The sequence below is a fragment of the Macrotis lagotis genome, chromosome X (genome assembly GCF_037893015.1).
Source record: "Macrotis lagotis isolate mMagLag1 chromosome X, bilby.v1.9.chrom.fasta, whole genome shotgun sequence".
Classification (NCBI taxonomy): Eukaryota; Metazoa; Chordata; class Mammalia; order Peramelemorphia; family Peramelidae; genus Macrotis; species Macrotis lagotis.
In genome coordinates, this window is record NC_133666.1 from 54,859,336 (window position 1) to 54,882,371 (window position 23,036).

The 23,036-nt window shown below is 37.9% G+C and overlaps 1 protein-coding gene across 1 annotated transcript in view; it reads right to left on the minus strand.

Moving 5' to 3' along the window:
* Positions 1-7: 7 nt before the first annotated feature.
* Positions 8-23,036, minus strand: part of LOC141500286 (rab proteins geranylgeranyltransferase component A 1-like) — a 53,122-nt gene continuing 30,093 nt past the window's right edge. Inside the window, exons 2-3 of the mRNA XM_074203360.1 lie at positions 16,628-16,694; positions 8-415 (exon numbers count right to left, since the gene is read on the minus strand). Coding sequence (XP_074059461.1) covers positions 295-415; positions 16,628-16,694 — 188 coding nt within the window. The 3' untranslated portion in view covers positions 8-294. The remainder of the gene's footprint in view (positions 416-16,627; positions 16,695-23,036) is intronic.

Sequence of the window (23,036 nt, forward strand, 5' to 3'; positions counted from 1 at the left end):
ACTCAACATGTCATCAATCTTTTTCTCATATTCCCTTCCTCCTTCAGCAAAGCTTTCAATTCAAACTACTGAGGGATTCTTTTCCCCAAGTAATTTCAACTTGACACTGGAAGTAAGTGAGAAGATGAGTCTCATTTTTATAGGAATTTACTTTAAGGTCAGCATATCTTTTTCCATAAAAAGGATGATAACTGGAGACTTAAAACAGAGTAACTTCGGAATACATATAAACTGAACACAATTTAAGCACAACGAAGAACAAGACTGCTCAATATTTAGGATCTGGCAGTTATATCAAGTTAATACGGCCAAAACAAAACAAAAATCCCAGTAGAACTTTACCTGATACTCCTTTATCCAGGACAATAAGCCTGAAAAGCTGAAACTGGCCCAGTTTCCTCCATAATAGCTTCTTCTGCAACAGAAATAAAACCAACAAGAATGAAAAGGAAGAAAACATCAAGAAATGCTCAAAGCAATTTACTCATCTCAATAAATAAAACAGCTGTGAATGCAGGAGGCGCCACCAAGTCCATTGGGCTCTGGAAACTCCTTTTAAAGCCCTTCACTTCCTGAAAGCCCAGTTTAATGGCTTGTTAAAAACTGGCAAACCTGTGAAACTTGAGGTTATGTGGGTTGTGCAGTTGAGATCCAAGATACAAATGGGGTCAAGGGTTTGGATAATCTGCACAAAATGAATCGCAGATTGTGGCTGAGGGAGATGTTAAGGACTATCTAGTTCACCCACTTCTTTTTACAGATGAGGAAACTGATTACCAGAGAGGCCAAGGGACTTGCCTAAGGTCACACATTCATTAAGTAACAGAGAGAACATTTAAATCTAGGTCTTCCCACTAAATTCTCTTTGCCTTACAGTCCTGGTTTCTTCCACTGGTGAGCTTCCCTAATTTGGAGGACAGCGTCGTGCTATCATCCATGTCAGAAAGTGAATAGTCACAGGGCCAAAGAAGTCATTTTTCAGTTTTTTTAGCTCTTACTCTCAAGCATCACAATTCCTCCTCCCATCCCCCTCCTCCCTTCCCATTTCTCTCCACCCCCACCCTTCATAAGGCCTATCTCTACAGGACTCCCCCTTCCAATACCCTGGAGTCTACAAAGACAAGTTGATGCTATGATTGTGCCAGAGAATGGGGTCAAGAGAAAGTGGATGAAAAGCCCTGGGCTGCCCTGACCCCCAGCAGGGCTTGACTTCATCGTTTATTTTTTCCCACCCTTCCAAAGCATCCTCTGGTGGGCTTGAAGACAATTCATTAAAATAACTCAGTCCTTCCAGTCCTACCCTCAGGTTCCTTCTGCTAAATGTCCACCACGTTGCCCAGAACCCACAAGAGCATTGCCTGGCATTTTTCTTGAGAATTCCAGCTATCAGGGCCATTGTACACATCTACAGCCTCAGCTCAAAGGGTGGAATTTGAGGAACTTGGAATCTTTGATCCTTTAGGTTAGAGATCAGTTGGGGGAAAGGGGAGGGGAGAAGAACAGGGATGCCGAAGCTCCCTCCCTCCCCTAAGGACTGCAGACCACCAAGATCTGCAGCAGAACAGGCAAACAGACTGGTGATTTAAATTGAAAAAGATTGAGCAGAAAACAAAGACCCCCAACTCAAGGCCGGAGAGCTTTTCTCTTTGAAGCCTCCATCAGCAAGTCTTAAGCAAATACTTTTGGCTAACTTAAAGGAAAAGACCTTTTCCTTGGGACACCCTCCAAGTAGCAATGGCCCCAGGACGTCTAGCAAGGATTCTCTCAAATCCTGACTTGCAAATGTACTTCCAAGGGAACTTGCTTCATTTCCCAGTAGTTTGAAAAAAGCCATGGCAATCACTCTGACCCAGAGCCTGGGGCCCAATTTTCTCCTCTGGGTCAGTTCTAGAGATCTAAAAGAGAAAAGAAATAATAAGAACAGGCTTGAACCTCTCTTTTCACTGGTATAGGGCACTCCCTCCACTAATTAAGTTCAACACTATCTCTGCAAGTCACCCCCCCCCACCCATGTGCCCTCCAGCAAATTCCTGAGGGGCAGCCAGAACCAGATTAAAATGTAACTGGGGAAATGTTGAGCAAGATAAATGAAAAATACAATAAAACAAAGATAATGTTAATACCTTACTGTTTGATTTTTCCAATCAAATCACTGTCTCAGGAGATATGTTTCTATTTGAGTGCTACTCCTGGCCTAGAGCACCACTTTGAAGTGAAGTGACTAGCCCAGGGTCACACCAACAGTATGTTTCAAAGGCAGGCTGGCTTCAAGGCCAAGGCAGTTCTGACTGGCTCAGAAAGAAATGACCAAGTCAGTATTTGGTTCAAATTTCTTCTTCTCCACTCCTCCTTCCCCACCCCACCCCCATCCCCATTCAGTCATAGGGCTTTTCACATAGCTAATTGGTTCTACTATTTTTCCATCCATGTCTCCTTCCTAACTTTTCCTGTTGATGTGCTCTTAACATCACCATCTGGTGATCTCCTCCAATTAGGTGGAAGAGGCATGGCTTTCATTAGCCTAGTTTTAGACAAAAGAGGACAACATAATACCAGCAAACTAGCTCTGTAAGACTAAAAAGATTTCAAGGAAATTAGCTGCAGTGTTTCCATGATTAGAAATGAGATTTAGGAGAGCTTTCAGGCCATTTCAGTATCTGCTAATACAAAAACTGCAGATGGGATATTTAACATTAAAACCAGTCTAGATCCCAAGGGGAAAAGCAGGGGAAATGCTTTTAGATTTTGCCTAAATTTATAGGAGTATCTTGCAAATTTGATATTCAAATTCCATTTCTAAAATGTGATTTCCTCTGGCTTTAGGACTACTGTAAAACTTCTCAAAAAGGTTAGGTTACTGATTTTAAACATACAAACTCAAATTTATTTTAAGGACAAAGTGAGAATTGCCTGACTTCATGAAAAAAAAAAGGAAAAAGGGTATGGGGAAACTTCCTGCCAATTTTGTGTCACAACTGCCTCCTCACTTCAACTTGAGAAAGAAGCTGCTCATGATGAGGGATGGAGTTTCTTATCATTCATTACCAGGAAATAGTTGAAGAGAGAGTCCACTGCAAGCATAGTGGCTGGTAACAGCACCAAAGGTCAGACCTCCCAGCCATTCCTGGCCAGTCCATGACGTTTCCAGGGCCATTATAAGTTGTCTCATTTTTCACTACTGAAAAACCCCTCCTGAAATGATCAGCAACACATCATAGGGTACTTTCATTTTCTCTGGCAGAAAAAATGTTGGGGTCATGTACTTGAAATAAGTCTCTAACTTCCCTGGTGAATAGACTCTATACTTTCAAACTGAAGAAAAAGGATTTCATTTTTCTGATCTCAAAATGGTAGCCATCAGGGTACCACCCTTTTTTTATTTCCTAAAACACAGTGAGTATATGACTTATAAAGGTGATTTCATTAACCCTTGTAAAGACCTGGAAAAATGAAATCAATATCAAGATAAAACTTTCAAACTTTTCCTCAGCCTTGACAGATTTGTCTCACTTAAAAATAGTAACCCATGTAATCATGTCTAGAAATAGGAAAATCTATTATGGACAGGTAAACAAAGGCAAAGAAAGCATCTCAAGAGTCCAGGCACCATTTCTATTAGAGATCAACAATAGCTCAGAATTATAACCTGATACTAACCCTTCTGAGAAAATCTTATCTCTACATATTTTTAGCATATTCTTATACTAAACTACCTAGAACAAATGGAAATGATTCCTGTTCATACAGAAAAGAACCTAAGGAAAAAAAGAACTAGTGACATTCTGGAGAGGATTCATATAAGAACTACTTTAATGCCTCAGATATCCAGGAGTTAAAACTGATTTTGGGCAGAGCACCACAGGGAGCCAAAAGTGTACATAAGTCATCCCCAGGGGCTGCCCCCATCATCGTCCCTGTCCTACCCTGTTTCGGGCTTCTCCCACAGAAACATTGCTCCCAATAACACTAACTTACACATTTCAAGCAGTTCCTCCATAGACAGACATTTACTTGGGCCTACTGAAGGCAATTCCACAGTTCAAGATGCATAAGCAAACAGGCCCAAGGAGCTGATATTATAAGGGAGGAAAATAACAAATGCACAGGTAAGCTAATAAAGAATCCACAATGCAAATACATGATAATTAAGTACTTCCATGTGATTTGAGTCTTTCAGGGATCCTGGAAAATAGGCAGCAGACAAGATTTATACCACTTACACCACTTACTATGATCAAATTGAGGCCTTTCAACAGGTCACCTCTAGGAAGGGGCAAAAAACAGCTTTTTCTAATTTAATATATGCCTTGCCTAAGGGATTCTGTCTTCCTCCATCTCTTAAAAGAGAGAAATGATTTCAATGGGCAACAGGCACTTAGCTGGACCTATGATTAATAAGGCAACACCTATGGCCCTAATTAGTTCATTCATACCCTAGTAACAACTCAGACACTAGAAACTTTGTGTTCTAGACCAGTTCTCTTCAAAGTGGAGGCCACGGTCTGACCCCAAGAGGAAGATGATCAACCAGTCACAGGGTAGGAAGATGAAATGCAGCATCTCACCCTTGCTTCAACAGTTAATTGAGGGACATATCTCCAACCCAACCATACTTACTATGCCCCCCCAAGTCAACTTAGTTACAACTCTCCACCGTGCAAATTCTTCACTTCTCCCTTCTGAGTCTGCTTTTGGCCCCCTTGGGGCAATTATAACTTAAGAATTATTTTAGGCACCCTTAGTGACAAATTCAAGTGGGAAAATTCTTTGTCCCTCACCCTCTTCTCTCTCCCTCCCCAGATATGTCCTTTGCCCTACAAATCACTTTGGGGCAAAAAAATGCCCCTTGGTGGGCTTTGAGCAGGGGCCAGCGAATTTAAACTTGTGTCTTCTTCAACCCCTCACTCCTCCTCGCCCCAAACAGACAACTGTTAGCCAAAATTTCTTTTCAGTTACCTCCCTCATTTAAGCCTTCATTGCCTCTAGTCTGGATAATTATAGCAGCTACTTAATGCTTTCCTGCTTCCAGTCTCTCCATCTCCAATTCATCTTTTCCTAAAGAAGAGATTTAAATAATCCACTCTCCTCAATAAACTCCAGTGGCTTCCTATTGACTCTCAGATCAAATATTATTGCACTTTGATATATCCTTCTAATTATTTAATGTACATAATTATTAGTGCAGTAGAACATATGTATGATTTGTAACTAAGTAAATACGCAAACTAGCCATGCATGCTCAAAATATTTTTATGGATGGAGTTTATGATCAAAAGTTGTGTGGGGACAAACAATCTAACAAAGGCAGTGAACACAAATCCTAACTCCTGACTTACTCTATTGAGGACCTGGTGAGACTATTTACCAACCTTGGATAATATGAAGTCTAGACTCTCTTTTCTACCCTAATTCATGTAAATAATGGCCACGGGAGTAATAACTTTATAACTTCTAATGCTGGAGTGACTCTTCATTTCTAGAACCTGACATACAGGAGGTTTTATTACCTGTCTTGTGTTTTAGAGTGAATATGCAATTATCTTCTGGTATATCGGAGCAATAGGCCAATAATTGTTTGGCATTACTCCTAGTATCCATTTATCAGTTAGCACTGAGCCCAATGTAGTCTGCATATTACCAAGAGTCAGGATTCAGTCCAGAACTGGCTCAGGATGCTCCTTGTTAACAAACCAGCCTGGACTTGGGCTTTCTCCTCCAATTCTTACTTACTAATAATCTTCCTTATCTGATCCAAGGCGAAATGGAGCCAGGAGTGGAACCCAAAAGGCACCTAAACTTAAGCGGGCTTCCCTCCTCACCCAGTTGCCAGCTTTTCTGAAGGTTTCCTGAGAGGCCCAGCAGCTTGTGATACCACGCCAAGACATCCCGACTTCCAGGAACAGTATGAGGGAGCACCAACCACTTCATAAAACTAACCAGTCCCTCACCCAGTTGAATCCGACATGACTTTTCGGCAGCCAAGTAGGTAAATGGATCTTTACTCAAGCAGCGATATTCTTAGTTGGCTTTTCATCTTCTATTTGTCTTAAGGCCAAGCAATATAACTTGCTCTCTTTCTACTACATGAAATACCTTTCTTACATAAAATATAAGTTTCTCATAAGTCAGAATTGTTTCATTCTTTGTACAGTACTTGTATTCCCTGTGCCTGATGCTTAATACTTGTTGACTGACTGATCTGACTTCAGTTTCTTCAGGGTAGGTATTGGATTTGTCCCCAGAGTCTAGTATGGCTACGTTGCACAAAGCAGAAACATTAAAAGCTGGGCTAAACTGAATTTGCCAAAATTTCAAGGCATTCTCATTTCATCTAGCTGGCCTTTTTCTTTGCCAGTTTTGTAGGGACTCCACAAAAAAAAAAAAAAGGCATTCTGAGAAAAAAAAAAAGACATTCTGAGAATGAAATCTTTTATCACAACAGCCCAAAAGGAGTAAGGCCTCAAATAAAGTAACTAATGATGATGTGATGGCAAAACAAGAATTCTTATCTAGAGCCTTCATTTTACCCACTATACCTTTTCTTAATCTAAAACTAGATGAGAAAGAAGTTATAAGCATTTGGATTCTGGTCCTGGTTTGGAAATTTTAGAAAACGTAATTAAAATCTCTTTTAAAACCATATTCAAATTGTTCTACCCTGTGTAAAGGCTATGGGATCTTCCAGAAAAAAAATTTGCAAAATAAGCATTTTGCTTATAAAAGTACAGGCAGTTGATTCCCCCACCTCACAACTAAGGCAATAGCATAGATTCTGATGAGCATAAATTGTACATATATTCAATGTATGTAATATAATGAGTTCTAAAGAGTCAAATACCGAGTATCCCTTTTAATAAGGAGATAAAGGAAAATGAATTTAAGTGACTCCTCTTAAAATCAATACAATAGTCTGAGCCATACTAAAAACTAATTAATTTCTTCTTGGGTCCAAAGTGGCATAATTTGAAAATTAACAGGAAAGCAAAAAAAAATCTGTAACAAAATTGTAGGAAAAAAAATGAAGTCTGAGAGCATGAACAATTTCTGTAAGAATAATAACATAGTTCTTAAGAATATAAACTTTTGTTCTTCCTGTATCTTCTTTTTAGTAACTTAAAGTTGAAACTTAATGCCAATCTCTTCATTTTGAATTGCAAATTACTTTTCTAAATCATTTAGCATCTATCCTTGAAATTTCACATGTCAACAGCTCATTAATATCTACAGTAAATGTAGCTCTTTGAAAAGAACCACAGATTTTACAGTTATTGAGACAGATAGCTGGCACACAGAAATAGAGCTCCTTCAATTACAATTTGGCAGAAGCTAACTTTAGTTTAAAATCTGTCTACAGGAATTTATGGCAACACAGCAATGAAGTGACTATTTTGAATAAGATTAGCTGCTGTTGATGGTGATGCTTGGACAGTGTTTATAAATCAACAGAGGTTGCACTTAGTATTTTATAATGGGCCACTTCAGAACCATCAGCCACCATTACTTATGTGGTATATTATGATAGATGCAAACAGTTGAAGATTAAAAATAATAAGTTGATCTTTTTAAGGTAATGAATGAACTATAATCATGTAAATAACTAAGTCAGTGGTTGTCTACAATAATTTCTAATGATTTTTAAGTTTCAAGGTTTTAATGAAAGGTTAATCCAAATAAGGTAAATTATACCTATCCCTTTTTAGGACAAATTAGGTAAATTTTATGATTTATGAAATCATTTAAGTCCATAAGTTCTAGAATAAAAGCAACCAATCCTATTTTTCAACTCAATAATTAAATAAATCTGATAAAAGCGATTTTCAATCTATTAATTCTTAATTTTAACATTTGTCTTTGCTGGTATTCAGGAATTTTTGTAAGCTTACCAATTAGAAAAGGAAAAAAAAATCATGGTGTTGGAATAAGTAAAAGAAGTAACACTACAAGCTTAGTTTAAATGAATACTCTATTGTTAATCTAGTGACAACTTGACTAATCAATGAAGCTGCCAACACATAACACTTGCACAAGAATAATCTCCAGAGATAATTTTACTTTCATTTTTCTAAGAAACAACACTGACCATCAATAAAAACAACTGAATTTGCTTGGAAATTATTTTAATTCTGATTAATTCATCTTTATGTATCATATACACCACAAATTTTTCAATATGTCCGCATCAGAATTCTTTGTGCATTTAGTCTCATCCACTTTTGATCTGATATGGTCATAGTTATTGCATGAGTCATTCCTATTTTTTTTCACTTGGCACTTCAAGGGCATTATTCTTGAAAATCTTCCTGAATTTCTTATGCTTGTTGTATATAATTCTAATAGTATTCCATTCCATTACTTAAGAGCAGCATAATTTATCTAACCACTCCTCTATTGTTGAACAGTTAGCTAGCTTACAGTTTTTTGGAAGATATTTTGACCATTACATGCAACAATTCTATAAAAATATTTTAAAAGCAATTTTTGTTGTTATTTTGAGCAACATATTCGGGGTACATTATCAACAATGGAATTACTAGGTCAATGGTGTGACTTTTTTGGAAACTTTCACTGCATGTTACCAGATCATTCTTCAAAACTATTGGTTTGGTGTTGGAAGGGATGTGAGAAATCTGGGATACCAACACATTGGTGGAGCTGTGAACTCATCCAACCTTTCTGGAGAGAAATTTGGAATTATAGCCGAAGGGCAATAAAAATGTGAATCCTCTGATCCAGCAATACCACTATTAGGGTCTATACCCTGAAGAGATGATAAAAAAGGGTAAAAACATCACTTGTACAAAAATATTCACAGCAGCCCTGTTTGTTATTGCAAAGAATTAGATCGCAAATAAATGTCCTTCAATTGGGGAATGGCTTAGCAAACTGTAGTATATGCATGTCATGGAACACTATTGTTCTATTAGAAACCAGGAGGGATGGGAATTCAGGGAAGCCTAGAAGGATTTGCGTGAACTGATGCTGAGTGAGATGAGTAGAACCAAAAGAACACTGTATACCCAAACAGCAACATGGGAGTGATGGACTTAATGGACTGGCTCATTACATCAGTGCAACAATCAGGCACAATTTTGAGGTAACTGTGATGGAGAATACCGTCTGTATCCAGAGAAAGAATTGTGGAGTTTGAACAAAGACCAAAGACTAGTACCTTTAATTTTTAAAAAAAAGTTATGTAATTTTTCTGTCCCTTATATTTTATTTTTTTCCCTTATGGATATGATTTCTCTCTCAATACATTAAACTTAGATCAGTGTATAGTATGGAAACAATGTAAAGACTAGCAGTCTGCCTTCTGTGGGGGGTGGGGGGAGAGAAGTGAGATTAGGGGGAAAATTGTAAAATTCAAAAATAAATAATTTTTTTAAAAACTACTGATTTAGGGGCGGCTAGGTAGCGTAGTAGATAAAGCACCGGCCTTGGAGTTATGAGTACCTGTGTTCAAATCTGGTCTCAGACACTTAATAATTACCTAGCTGTGTAGCCTTGGGCAAGCCACTTAACCCCATTTGCCTTGCAAAAACCTAAAAAAAAAAGCTACTGGTTTGAAATTATACCAGAAATGAATAAGGATGCTAGTTCTTCCCCCACCCCACTAACATTCTTAATTTATTTTGGTTTTCTTTTACTGCAGTTAATAATTTAGGCCAATTGGATGAACATGAGTGGTACCTCAAAGTTAATTTAATTGGCATCACTGATTTTTAAAGAGGTTGAGTATTTTTTCAAGTGATTATCCGTCATTTGTTTCCTCATTTGAAAACTTTAGAGACCTATCCTTTTTATTATTTATCCATTTTGGACTGAAAGTTATCATTATTAATTTTTAAATAATTCCTTACATAGTTTAGACTTCAAGTTTGTCATCTGGCCAACTGCCATATTTTCCCAATTCATATTTTCTTTCTCTTTTATACTTTTTTGTTGAATATGAATTTTAAAAATGTAGTCAGGCATGTACAGTATCCTCTCCTCAATAATTCCTTCCATTTGATGAATTCAAAAAAATTAATTTCCCCTCCATAACTGAGAAATGCTTCACTCTATTTTATTCCATTTTTCCTAGAGTTTGGTTCTGAACAACTAAGTCTCTTAAACAGTTGGAATTCACTAGGGCATAAACTCTAAGTCATAGGTCTAGATTCCCTTCCAAGAAAACAGACAACCAGTTTTCCCAAGTACATTTGTGAAATAATGAATCCTTTCCTCAGTTTTTATTGGATAAAGATTTGTCATACAACTAATCTATTATACAGTGGCTGTCTTGTGTACCCATTTCATTTCACTGATATCTTGTCCTTTTGTATACAACCAGTACTAGATGGTTTTGATGACCATTTATTACATTTTTAAAGTCTCAGAATACAAGACTCCTTTCATCAACTTTATGTGATCATTAATATTCTTAACCACTTATTTTTCCATATAAATTTTGTTATAATTTTATCTAGTTCCATAAAGAAGCCTTAGTGGTGTTTCAATTGGATTACACTAAATATATAAATTATTTGTGGAGAACTGGGGAGTCATTTTTTCCTATATTATTACTCTGACTCACCCACTAACATTTACTATTCCTTCAGTTATTCAAGTCTTGCCTTATTTTTGTCCCATTGAGTGTTTTTATAACAATACAGTAACATAAATACAATAACAATGCAACAAATAACAAAATACAAAAACAATAGCAAAATACACAAACTATTTACAAATTTTTCCCCAAAATCTAAAACTGTTTAATATCCCTCATTAATCATTCATTTCATTGCTTGCATTACAAATGTTGGAACCTCTTAGATAAGGACACAAAACAGTTATGAGTGTACAATTTCCATGGTTACATATCTTGTTCACCCTGCTGCTGGTCATATGGTCAAGTATGTCTGGGCTTCTGAGAAACAAAAAAGAAGTTCTAGACAAGCAGCTTTCATGATCCCAAATTTGAGAAATCTAAATGCATCTGAAAATTTAAAAGTAGATCCATTTAGGTAAACCTGAAAACAAAACCCAATGTAGCATTTGGAAGTACAGTCTTCACATTCTTTCCCCAATCTGTTATAAGTTCTCCAGATTTTCGCCAACACTGACTGAACATCTACTGAGCAGCTACATCTACATGGTGCACTCCTACAGGTACCACATCTGCATATCTACCTTCCCACACCAATGTGGCCCTAAGCTAAATAAATACCAAGCTAGGAACTGTTGTTTTAGCAATGGTAGCAGACATGTGATAAGCCAGTCTTTATTGTGACCAGACTGTGGAACCACCAAGCCAAAGTTAGGACTAAAGTTCATGGCCCAGAAATACCAGTGGTCTCAACAAGAACAGGTTATGGCAAATAAGGCTTATTGCCTTATTGGCAAGTTTACCAGAGTGGTAGGAAGGCTATAGTAAAACAGAAGATATAGATCAAATGATGAAACATATGCGTACAATTGGAAGTGGGTAAATGACTGGACCCAAAGAGTATTCATTTATTGTTCAATATTGCCTTGTAAAGTCTCCAGTGGTATGCCCCAGGGATCTGTCCATAGTTCTGTACTATATACCTTAAATCTCTACCAATGACTTGAATAAAAGAAATTATGGCAGGTTTATCAAATTTTTCAGGACACAAAAGTTTTTTTTTTTTTTTTTTTTTATCTTTACCAGTGAGGGTGATGATGGTGATAGAAGCCAAGGAGACAGAATAGTACCTCTCCCTCCAAAAAAAGGAAGGTCACTGAAGTACCTTTAAAAATGGAGAGAAAAAGAACAGAGGGAAGGCCAGAAAAAAGTACAAAGTAGACAGTTTTGAAAGTTCAGGTTGATAATATCATATATTGAAAGAAAATCAATATGTACATGAGAGCCCTATAATTTCATCAATAATCCTCTTCTTCTGTTTTATTATGTGTATGCAAAAGTTCATTCTCTGGGATGCTATTCAAATTCAAAATAACAATTATTTTTATAAATCTGCAAGTAATAAAAGTTGATAGCCATAATTCAAACAGAATTAGAAAAACTAGACTGTTAGGCCAAAGACAGGAAAATTAAATCGAACAGGGATAACGGTTAAGTTTTATAATACTCAGGAGCAAAAAAATTCAGTCACATATATAGGATGGGAGGAAAATGGCTAGATTAGTTCATCTAAAAGATAACTGGGAACTCATCATCTATAATACAGACCTCAAGCTATATTACAAGACAATCATCATCAAATCTATTTGGCAATGGTTAAAAAGCTATCTGTGGAAGAGGGTAGTCAAGAAAACAAGCAGAATAACCAGTATTCAGCACAGCAACTACTAGAGAAAGGATCCCCGAATGAACAATAGTAGCTGGGAAAACTAAAAAGCAATTTGAGTTCTATAAATGCAAGAAAATAAGAACAAGCTATAAGAAACAATGAATATAAGGAAGTCTGAGAAAAGGAAAAAAACTTCCTTCTAATGCAGAGTAAAGAAAAAAGTAAGACATAATTAAATGCTTTCTGCCACAACTGGGAGCATTCGGGTTACCAAAAAAAAAAAAAAAAAAAAGAACCACAGGCTCTCAAACAGAATACATTTAATATGTGCATAATATAAAAGAAAATACTAAAAAGAAATTTATAAATGCAAGGTAATGGGGAAGAGGTGATCAGAAAAGGCCTTAGGAAGAAGATGCTTAAAACAATTTGACAGAAATTGGAAATGTGAAGAAGTAAAAGTAAAGAAGAAGTGAATTCGAGGCATGGGGAACAGCTAGGCAAAGGCTAAGAGATCAAAGATGGGAGTGTTAAGTTTTAGAAATAGTAACTACGCAAGTTTGGCTATACCATATGGTATATGCAAAAAAAAATTGTAGAAAAAAAATATTGTAGAATAACGTCAGGAAGATAATTGGTTTCAGATTGTGAAGATCTTTAAATGACAAAGGAGTTTGTATTCAATCCTAAAGGCAATAGAGAGCCACTGCAGGTTGCTGAGCAGAAGAGTTAACTGATTAGGTCTATCTTTTAGGGAAGTAGTGCAGAAAATGGATTAGAAAGGATTAGGTGAGACAAGGAAACCAATGATGAGGCTATTAGAAAGATCTAGGGAAGGGGGCAGCTAGGTGGCACAGTGGACAGAGCACCGACCCTGGAGTCAGGAGTACCTGAGTTCAAATCCAGTTTCAGACACTTAATAATTACCTAGCTGTGTGGCCTTGGGCAAGCCACTTATAACCCCATTGCCTAGCAAAAAAAAAAAAATCTAGGGAAAAAATGATGAGGGTCTGAGCTAAACTAATGGCTATAAGAATGGAGAAAAGGGGAGGGATGAGACAATTTATTGGTGCAGAATCAACTAATTTGAAAAGTAAGGTGAGAAAGAGTGAAGAGTAGATGATTCCAAGCTTGAGAACTTAGGGGACTGGAATGATGGTGGTACCCTTGATAGAAATAAGAGTAGTTAGGAAGAATGATAACTAACATCCTTCTGGTTCTGAATGTATATGCCTTTTTTTCCTGCTTCCTGCAAATGTAATCATATACAGCTTTCAGAAGGAACTCTTCAGGAGCAATAACTAAGGCCCTTCTGCCCCCTTCTCTCTTTCCAGTGGGTGAACTTACAGCTGACACCTCTGAGCTGTGAATCATCTCTGTTTCCAATTAAGCAGAAAGGTCAAGCAGATGGGAGTCAAGACCCAGCCTTCATCCCTGGCCCAAAGTATCTCTGGGGAGACAGAGACAACAGGGACATCCCTCCTTCTGTGGCCAGTAGGAAAAGCCCCTACTTTTTCCTTCTAGGACCGAGGGAACCTGACTTTGTTCTGAGTCACTGTCCAGCTCACCCATTGTGGAACCCTGGTTGGAGGTAGATCTGGATCTAAATGAGGGAGGGGCTCCCAATGGGGAACATGGTGCCTAGAACATCATGGAAGCTGAATAAGTGCCTGCTGAAATTAAAATGAATCCAAAGTGAGACAATTGGGATGGTGAAATGTCTTCATATCCTGTTCTATGAAGATTGAATAAGGAATGTTTATCTTGGAGAACAGATAGAAGACTTAGGGCATGACAGCTCTGGTCAAGTAACAACAGGCTTGTACACTTGGTAGAATGGGTTCTGCCTAAACCCAACAGCCACAACTAGGAGCAATACAAAGAAGTTGCAAAGAGACAAATTTAGACTTGATGTGACAACTAACCTCCTAACAATCATAGCTACAAAAGAGCAAAATGTGCTGCTGAGAGGAGTAGCAGATTCACTCTCACTACATGTCTTCAAGGTAAGGCTCAATATCCACAGGAGGGGATCACTATTTTTGTCAAAGTCCAAATAGGTAGCCATTTCAGTTTCTTTCAACACAGATCTTGGGATGCCATCAACAACATTATGAGAGACCCAAAAACACACAGAACATTAAGCTGCCCTAATATGGGAAGTGTCCCAAAATGACAAGACAGTGGTCCCAATATACTACATTCTGATAAGACCAAATCTGAAATATTGCATTGCAACATTTTAAAAATAGCATAGGTAAGTCATAGAAGAAACAGAGGAGGGCAAACAACATGATAAAGGTGCTCCAGATTGTGTCGTATGAAGATAAACTAAAGTAACTAGGGTTGTTTTTAAGGTGAAAAGAATATCTGGGGTTGGGAAAAGCATGGGGAGTATCTAGCAACAGTCTTATTAGAAACTCTACTGGATAAAACTGAAATTAGATTTATTCTGCTAGGTCCCAGAAGGCAGAACCTAGGAGTAATTCAATTTAAGCAACATTTATCATGCCTGCTAAATGCAAGGCAATGTACTAGCCACTAGGGATACTAAGACCAAAAAAAAAAAAACCCAAAAAACCAAGGAAATTATATTCTACTGGGGGACCATAACTATATGCAAAACAGGATGTTACAAGGAGCAGCATGAAGGAAGATGAGGATTCCAAGAGGCAGAGATGTGCAAGTCAATATCCTGTATGAAGGAAAAGAAGGGGGGAATACGAAGATTTCAGTTCAGGACAAAGTTAGTATACTAATTTCGCAGGTCCATATATATAGTATAAAGCAAGACTAGAAAGAATTGTTATAGATAGACTCTAGAATTCCTTAAATGCCATGTACATTTTATCATACAGGCAATGGAAAATCATTGAAGATCCTTGAATTAAGTCAGGCCTGTATCCAAGGAAGTAGATTTTGATAGTCAAGGCAGAAAATGGATTGGACAGGAGGAAGACAGCCTATTGAAACTAAGTAAGAGGTCATTATGAAAGGTGAGAGGGAATTCCTGACTTAAGGTGATGGTCCTTTTGGAATGAAAGGAAGACAATAGACAAAAGACACCAGAAATGTTGTAGAGACAAAATTGACATTATTTGGCAACTGATGAGAACTGAAGGGAGGAGGATATCTGAATGAACCAAAAAATATACCAAAGATATACCACTTTTGTATACCTACCACTTGGAACTCTTTTTAGAAAGGATTACATTTGAGGACTGGAGGAAACCAAACAATTAAAATAGGAGCATAACATGCTACAATAAGAACCCAAGTCAACCAAGATAACTGTAACTTCCAAACAATGGTGCCATGGTGAACCCAGAAATCCTAGTTGGATTCCTGGGAAGGTTTATGTTCTAAAGATCCATGCCCCAAAGCTGCAGACCTGAAAAAAGTTGCTTTTGTGGTTTCAAAGACCTGCCATATTTCCCCTAGACTTTTAAAGGTTTCTGGGGATGCAGTGTGGAAGATTTTTCCTCCTCTAGGTTTAGTCTGTTGAACTCAAATGATCAGAGCAAATTTTACTTAGTCTTTTTATGAAGCTTCTTGCAAAGCATGTGGAACCTGACCAATGAAGGCTACTGTTGGATGATAAAGGGATAGAATTCGAAAAATAATTAATGATGGGATCAACCCAATCAATAATGTATATAATTGTTCCTGAGATAAATGCTCTAATCTATTACCCGAGCTTCCTCACCTTGAGTATTTCTTGGATCTCATTCAGAAAATTCCAATGATTAATTAAAGGGTTAATATTCTAAATGTGTTAAAATAAACTTGGAAAAGGTAAAATGTAAACTAATAATAGATCAGCTGGTGTTGCAGTGGATAGAGAACTGAGCTTGGAGTCAGGAATACTACTCTTCCTGAGCTCAATGATGACCTGAGACACTTACTACCTATATGACCCTGGGCAAGTCACTTAACACTATTTGTCTCAGTTTCCTCATCTGTAAAATGAGCTAGAGAAGGAAAGGCAAACCACTCCAATATCGTTGCCAAGAAAACCCCACATGGGATCACGAAAAGTCGAATATGACTAAAAAATGACAAAATACAATAAGTCACTTGCTTTTGCACATTGTGAAAAGTATAATGAGTAGTCTGGCTGTCCCCAGCCTTTTCTTTATCAACATCTATGCTTAGATGTTGACACATGAGTATATAGATATATAGATATAGATGCATAAATAATATGTATAGATAGAATGTGTATGTGTATGTATGTATGTATACATCACAGTCTTAATGGACCCCATCCATTAAAATACTTCCACTCTAAAACTACAGAAATATAAATTCCTATTTTTCAGGCCCATAAGCACCTAGCAAGTATAAAGGAATCCAGCTGATAGACTTACGAATCCACATGGAGAACATTCTGGCCACTCCTTGAGCAAGCAGCTGCAACAATGGACTCCGGCAAACCTACAAAAATACACAATCATATCATTCAGAATGTAAAGCCATAGAATATTTATATCAGCATTGTGTATGGCAGCCAGTTTAACCACAAAACAAGTTTCACCTTTTTATCACAATATACTATTGTATTATCAGACTTAAAGGATAACTCATGATCTTTAAAAAAATTCATTTTATGGGTCAAGAATTAAGGGAAAAAAACTAATGACCATTGATTCATTTTTAACTTTGAATCAACTCAACAAATGTCATCAATTCAACTTCTTTTAATGGCTTAGTCCAAAACCTAATTGTTGCAAACATTTTCTAAGAGTAAGGCAATGGGGAAATATAAATCCAAAGTGATGAGATCCTGCTCTCAGGGAACTTGCATTCATGTAAGCATGGTCACAGCCAAGAAAAACCAGGTATGTACAAAATAAATATGGGGTACACAGGTAAGATGGAAGCTGAATTAAGTCTTGAAGGGAGCTAAGGACAACTTGAAGCAGAAGTTGGAAGAAAAAGTATTCTAGGCATAGGGGGAGAATCTGTGTAAAGGTATGAAGGTGAGAGCTAGAGAGGGGTAAATATGAAAGAAAGGAGGTAAGCTAGAGAAAAACCTGGGAATATAGAATGATGGCTAAAAACAAATAGGGGCAAACTTCCAGAGGAGACAACAGAGGATGGAGTAAGGTCACAGAAAGAGAGTGATGGCCTTGGTAAGTAAAAAGAGTACCTCTTCTTTCTAGATTGAAGGAAAAGGAGAGAACAGGGAATGTTCTCAAGTTATGAAGATATGAGGTATGAAACATGGAAGTAATGAAAAGATGGAGCTCCTGATGGGATCAATTCAGAAATTAATTCAATACTAATTGAAGTAATATTAGAAGAGATTAATGTCTAAAGAAAACATCACCCTATTGGCATATCTCACCTAACAGTACTGATTCACACATTAAATAAAACATTATTCAAGGAGACAATTAGTATCAAAGGGACAAAGTTACAAAGGGAAGATATTTCCCTAAAAAGGGATAATTTAAAGAGACTCCCTGAGATGACCTCAAGACCAGGAGTTTGATGGGCTTTGGCCGTAATGAAGAAATAACACAACTGTGAAATGTCATCAGATCATTGTGGAAGTTGAATGGACTAACAAAAAGCCATCATAGTATGTCCCTATAGGCTGCAATTTTGCCACCTGAAGATTCTAGTATGTCATCTATGTTGAAACTATGGAGTAGGGTTTCAGGGTTTCTATGGAACTTCTGGATCAAGAGAGGTAACATCTGTAAAGCACTTTGAAAATCTAAAATGCTATCTTAAGAACAACTATTATGATGGCATCTGCCACTTGGCTGGAGACAGTTCATTTCTTCATCAACCACCAGAAAATGTACTGGCTCTTTAAGTATAATCCAATATCAGGATGCTCAGTTTTTAATCTCAAGAAAATAATATAGACTCATTCTTCTGGCATGGGTCCAAGTTCCACAAGAGACATTTAAGTGAGCATCACCCAACATACTGTACCCTCAGTATCTAATTCTTTTTACATGCACACTGAGGCAATTGACATGTTGAAGTTCCATTGAAAAACCACATTAACCATCAGCTCCAGCAATCCTTCACTGAGAAAGTATAGTTTTGGTAAATTCTTTGCGGGGGGGGGGGCTTAAATATACAGAATATGGGGTGGCTAGGTGGCACAATGGATAGAGCACCAGCCCTGGAGTCAGGAGTACCTAAATTCAAATCCAACCTCAGACACTTAATAATTACCTAGCTGTGTGGCCTTGGCCAAGTCACTTAACCCTGTTTGCCTTGCAACAAACAAAAAAAACAAACCAACAAATAAATAAGTGAATGAATAAATAAATGAATGAGTGAATAAGTGAATGAATGAATAAATAAGTAAATAAATAAATATACAGAATATAAACCATTAAAAATCAACACTTGGAAACAAGCCATCATAAAATTATAAATGTAAGTCAAGCTTAACTTTGGATATAAATCAGGAAAACTAAACCAAAACTTGGAAAGAAAGGGCAGTGAGGGAAAACAGAAGAAAGATTTAAGACATTACAAACATTCAGTTCAATCTGTTAAATTCAAGATAGAGCACCCTGAAGTCCAGAATATCTGCAACTATGTTATACCAACAAAAATACTTTTTATATTACTGAATTCAACCACTGTGATAACTTAATATAGCTAAAGTTGAGAATTGAGGGGGAAAAGCCAAGAAAATTCAAGGAGAATAATTAAGTAAGTACATTTCCCAACCCCTGCTTAAGCCACACAACACCATCAATGGCCAGCTAACTAGGGTTGCCAGAGGCAGTTGCACCATAGGGAAGTTGTAAATATAAACATAACTTGAGAAGGATCAGCAAAGTGAACCTGGTGGAGCTACCACAGTCCAGATTCAAGTAATAGATAATCAATGATCTGTTCTGCATATCTCAAGGGACTGGCTAATTTACCTGTGTAATATCTCCAGTGATAAGTAAGAAGAATTAGATGCTCTACAGAAAGGCTACATCAGAAATCATCATAAGACACCTTTGCATATTAAAATAATATGCAAAAATAATTATTAATAAAATAATAAAATTAATAAAATGATAATTGTTTGACCTTCCTTGATACTTCAAGGACCTGTGCTGTCAGCAGTGTGGGATCCCTTCTACTAGGTCTAAATAGCACAGTGAATAGCGCAGTGGTCTTTGAGTCAGAAGGACGAAAGTTCGAATCCAGCCTCAGACACTTGACTCTCACTAGCTGTGTGACCTTGGGCGAGTCACTTCATCCTCTCATTGCCTCTCATTCAGGGCCATCTCCAGTACTCCTGATTCCTATCTGGCCATTGGACCCAGATGATTCCAGAGGAGAAAGTGAGGCTGGTGATATAGCACAGGCCCCCGTCACTCCAATCCAATTCATGTGCTTGCCTTCTTTAAGAATGAAGGACAGGGGCAGCTAGGTGGCGTAGTTGATAAAGCACCGGCCTTGGAGTCAGGAGTACCTGGGTCCAAATCCGGTCTCAGACACTTAATAATTACCCAGCTGTGTGGACTTGGGCAAGCCACTTAACCCCATTTGCCTTGCAAAAACCTAAAAAAAAAAAAAAGAATGAAGGACAAACTGCAGCAGCTTGGTGGCCCAGTGGATAGAGCACCTGCCCTGGAGTCAGGAGGACCTGAGTTCAAATCCAACCTCAGACACTTAATAATTACCTAGCTGTGTGTGCCCTTGGGCAAGCTACTTAACCCCATTGCATTGCAAAAACTAAAAAGAATGAAGGACAAACATCATCAAAATCCCTTCTACCAACACAGAGCACCCTCTCTCTACAACTTTGTAGATAGTTTTTCAGACTTGCTGTGCTCAACATATGGAGTCAACCTGATGATGAGCCTGGGCAAACCAGCTTGGTCCTCTGACAAATGACATTTCTAACCTGTCATTAAGTTTTGAATACAAACAAGTAATAAGATAGCAATGATCAGAAGATAGCACTTGAAGCCTATCCTCAAAGTTCAACTGATGTCAATCGATACATACTTGAACTCCAGGGTGGCAGCAAAACAAAAGTATAGCCTTGGGGAAAGCCAAAGGGAACTCCAAGCTGCCTAGAAGCACATGTATGGAGATATGTATACATACACCTAGCTATACCTATTTTTCCCATTCCCTGTAACCAATTTATATTGAGATTTAAAATTTACAGAGTTTTGCAGAGATTATCTGACTCGAGCTTCAAAACAATCCTTGGAGGCAGGTCCTAGAGTTACCATGATCCCCATTATAGAGTTAAGGAAAGTGAGGCTCAAGGAGGCTAAGTGGCCACTAGTGTGGACAGAACTCTCCGAGAAGAGATTTATTCTACCAAGAAAGGCAGATCAGCAACCGCTCATCAACTTAAGAGTCTTAAAAGAGCTGTGCAGGGTGCTAAGAACTTCAAGGCAAATGGACAAGGTGACAGATGTGGTATTTGAACCCAGGTCTTTCTGACTCAAAAGCAGCCAGATCTCTATCCACTATTTCAAGATGCCCTCATTCACACCCCTGGTCACAAAGCTACTGAATGTAAGAAAGAGGATTTGAACTCAGGTCTTCTTGATCCTGAGGCCAGCACTCCAGAAACAATTGGGAACTGTTTCTCTAAATCTGGATAATGATTAAATTGCTATTTAAAACCACTTCCATCCCCTCAGACCCTTTAATAATTGCCTAGCTGTGTGACCTTAGGCAAGCCACTTAACTACATTGTCTTAAATAAATAAAACCACTTCCAAATAATGGAATGCAATCTTAAAATAAGATCTCCATGGCTCTAATTTCTCATCAACTCAGTCTACTCTCCAAACAGCTACCCCAGGGACTTTTTCTCTAAATGCAGATACTACCAAGTGATTTCCCTACTCTACTAACTTCAATAGCCTCCATATTGCCTCTAGGATAAAATATGTACCATTCTGTTTAGTTTTTAATGTCCTACACAATTCAATCCCAATTTATATTTCCAGCCTCCATGTTCATCACTGTCCCTCCCACACTCTGCAATTTGGCCTAACTGCCCTCCTCTTTGGTCCTCACCCATGACCCTCCATTCACCTTCTCCAAGCCTTTTGTTCAAGCTGACTCCCTTGACTGGAATGATCTCCCTCCTTACCTATGCCTTGTAGACTCTCTCTTCCTTTGAGTACCATCTTCTACAAAGAGCCATTCTAGCATGGAAACTCCCAAACTATACTGTATTTAATTGCTTTGCAGAGATTTGTATTGATTAATTGCATTTATACTGTTTCTTTTTTATGTACTTCTCTCCACAAGGTTCTCAGCTCCTTAAGAGGAGACTTGTTTCATTCTTTGTAGTTCTATCTCCAGGGGCTTCATAAATATTTGTGGATTTGTATCTTTCCAAGACAGAAATAATGATGGATGAGCTTGAGAGAATGGTCACAAGACTGCATATCAGATTCTGAACAGGAGGTATTTTTCATCCACTTGGTTGGGCCAGTGTTGATAGTGAAATGCAAATCCTGAGGGTGATAATGGATTAAATATCAGAGACTGCATGGTCTGAGATTTGGTCAATGCTAGAGAATATCATTCCCAAAAGAGAGTGTATGGAGGAGCAATCACCTATAGGAAGTCTCTCATTGCCTTGTACTGGGTTTTGTCTGTGACAACAGTCAACACCTTTGGGTCCCAATTTTATGTCTTAGAATGAATTCCAAAGGGCTGCCAAACAAGGTTCTCTCTACAGTTGTAGATTACAAAGCCTCTTATATAATAGTGACACATGAATGGCATAAATGGTGTTGGACAGCCTTCAAGTGGTATCTTATTCGAGCAAACCAAATCAATTCTAATAATCTCTTTTAAGTGTTTTTTTTAAGCATAAAGGTACCTAGCAAAAAATAAAATTCTAGGCACCACTCAATTTGAAAGAAACCAGATTCAAGAAAAAGAGGATAGCCCATATTCTTAACAATATAATAATAATGTTTTCTACTAGGCACAAAACAACTGTCACTTTGGGGAAAGAAACAAGTCAACTATCATTTCTAGGTCTGTTTCTTTGGTCCTTCCAAAAGCCAGGGCTCTGTAGACCAAGCAAAGCCTTTAAGAAATGCTTGTTCATTTTGTTGAACACATTAGCTTTCAATGAAACCAATATAAAGTTCAACATGTATTATGCACCTCTGTGATAGATACTAGTGATATAGAGAAGAAAAGGTAGCTTGGCTCTTTAGGAATATACATTCTGCTAAAAGTATCCAATGGTGTAGCAACTAGAGTGGGTTGGCCCTGGAGTCCAAAAGATCAGAGTTCAAATTCAGCCTCAGAAGCTTTACTGGCCATGAGACTCTGCCTGCCTCAGTTTCTTCAACTGTAAAAGGAAGATCATAATAGAATCTCCTTCACAGGACCCTGTAAGGAAGAAAAGAGATAATACCGAGCACAGTGACTGGCAGAGGATAGGCACTTAAGAAATGTTTGGGGATGGAGCCAAGATGGCGACAGAAAAAGATCCTCTCCTAGGTGTTCTCTCCATAATATTTCAAAAATCTTAAAATTATGACTCTTAATTAAATTTTTGAGAGACAGAACCCAAAGAAAGATCTAGTGAGGCAATTCTCCAGACCAAGGTAACCTGGAAGATAGTGGAAAGGCTCTGCTCCATGGGCTTAGAGGGTTGGCCCCACCAGAGTGAAGGAAGTTCAGCCTCCTGGAGGCAGCCCAGGGCTCCTGGGAGCCATGGCTCACAGCAGCAGGGGTAGTTTCATGACCTACACCCCGGGGAGCATCAGGGCACAAATTACAGGATCAGCAGAGGGGACTTCTCCC